The sequence below is a fragment of the Drosophila kikkawai genome, chromosome 3R (genome assembly GCF_030179895.1).
Source record: "Drosophila kikkawai strain 14028-0561.14 chromosome 3R, DkikHiC1v2, whole genome shotgun sequence".
NCBI classification, from domain to species: domain Eukaryota; kingdom Metazoa; phylum Arthropoda; class Insecta; order Diptera; family Drosophilidae; genus Drosophila; species Drosophila kikkawai.
Window position 1 is genome coordinate 7311299 of NC_091731.1, and position 1569 is coordinate 7312867.

General features: G+C 54.9%; 1 protein-coding gene across 1 annotated transcript; it reads left to right on the plus strand.

Moving 5' to 3' along the window:
- The first annotated feature begins 208 nt into the window (after nt 1–208).
- LOC121502073 (uncharacterized) lies at nt 209–1147 on the plus strand. Its single transcript, XM_041774803.1, has one exon. The coding sequence runs from the start codon at nt 209–211 to the stop codon at nt 1145–1147; it is 939 nt and encodes a 312-aa protein (XP_041630737.1).
- The last annotated feature ends 422 nt before the right edge of the window (nt 1148–1569 follow it).

Here is a 1569-nt window from a genome sequence, read left to right on the forward strand (position 1 = left end):
GCGACCCGTGCCCACTGACAATAAGGTTCGCAGCTGAGGGGGCAAACCAGCTGTGTTAGAACGGAGCCTTCCCAGGGCCGGGCAACCCTGGGTCGGAACGAGCCTTGCCGTGGCTTAGGGGCGAAGCCACGGTCGACCTTACTTCAATGCCCCAAACCCCTCGGGCCCGCCGCGCTCGCCCTGTCGAGCAACGCGGGCGTTTATGAACATGAACTCAACCAAAAAATCCGCTTCGGACCTCGTGGGGGAGGTAAAACCCCAACAACCGGCGACTGAGAGTGAATTGGACGAGGAGGAGCTACTGCCCTCAGATGATGAGACTCTGGCTCCGTCCTTTTCAGAGGGAAGTGCTAAGACCAGCACACCTCAAGCGACACAACCAACGACAAGCAAAGCAGCGGCAAGCCAAGCCAAAGCGACGGGCGAACACGGGAAGACAAAACCGTGGACCAACCAACAACGAAAGGCGCAAGCGAGCAAGGCCCATTTCATCCTCGCCAAAATAGCAAGGAATGAAAAGGAGGGCAAAGCCGATCCGCGCGACCTAGCAGACAAAGCTAGGTACCTCGCAGTGATCGAGGAGTATGAGCGATACGAAAAGGAGCACCCAGAAACGCTTTTGCCTCCCCAAACGAAGCGCAACCGCTCACAAGAAGTGAGCGAGAGCGCTCTGAAGAGAGCCAAAGACGCAAAGGGCGCACCAAGACCGACCACTTATGTCAAGACGGCGAAAAAGTTCAGCGAGGTGGCCCGAGATAGCCTCGCTATGGCACTTGTTGATGAGCTCAACGACGATGGGCGCCTTCTGATGGAGAAATGGGAGGAGGTCGAGACCCAGTTGGCAGAGATGGTGACTGACAAACTACTGTCCGAGCCAACGGGCCAGTCACCCTCCTTTGACTTTTCGGATATGGTTAGGGGGCACCGGGTAATCAGGTGCGACGATGAGTACTCGCGGGACTTCCTGGCGGATTGCGTTGCCAGACTAGGCAAAGCATGGAAGGGGATTAGCATTAAGCTGGTCCCCGCCAAGGACATCCCAAGGAGACCCAGAGCTCGCATTTGGTTACCCATGGGGCTGCCTAGCCATGAAAGGGTGCTCAAGACTCTGCGTGCGATGAACAAGGGAGTCGACATGGAGGACTGAGCCATTCTCAAAGCTGAACGAGAAATGAAGTCCAGCCAGCGATATCTGTTCCTGATCAACCAGCGCTGCCTAGAACAGCTGAAGGCAGCAGAAAACAAAGTCCGGTACGGCATCAGGAAAGCCAAGGTGAAGGTCTTCCTAGACGAACCGGACGATATTCTGGAAGACGAAGTCGAGGACGCCAATAAGCTGCTGGACGATTTGGCGATCGACGACAGCACCCCCAACAACAGAAGGACATCGACATCGGCCTTATACAAGAGCCATGGACAAGAGACGGACGAATCTCTGGCATGGCCATAAAGGGATACACAACATTATACACAAACTCGACAGGTAGGCCGAGGTCGGGTATAATCATTAAAAACAATCTTAATGCTCTTCTCTACCCCAATCTCAGCAACTTAGATCTAGCAGTGGCA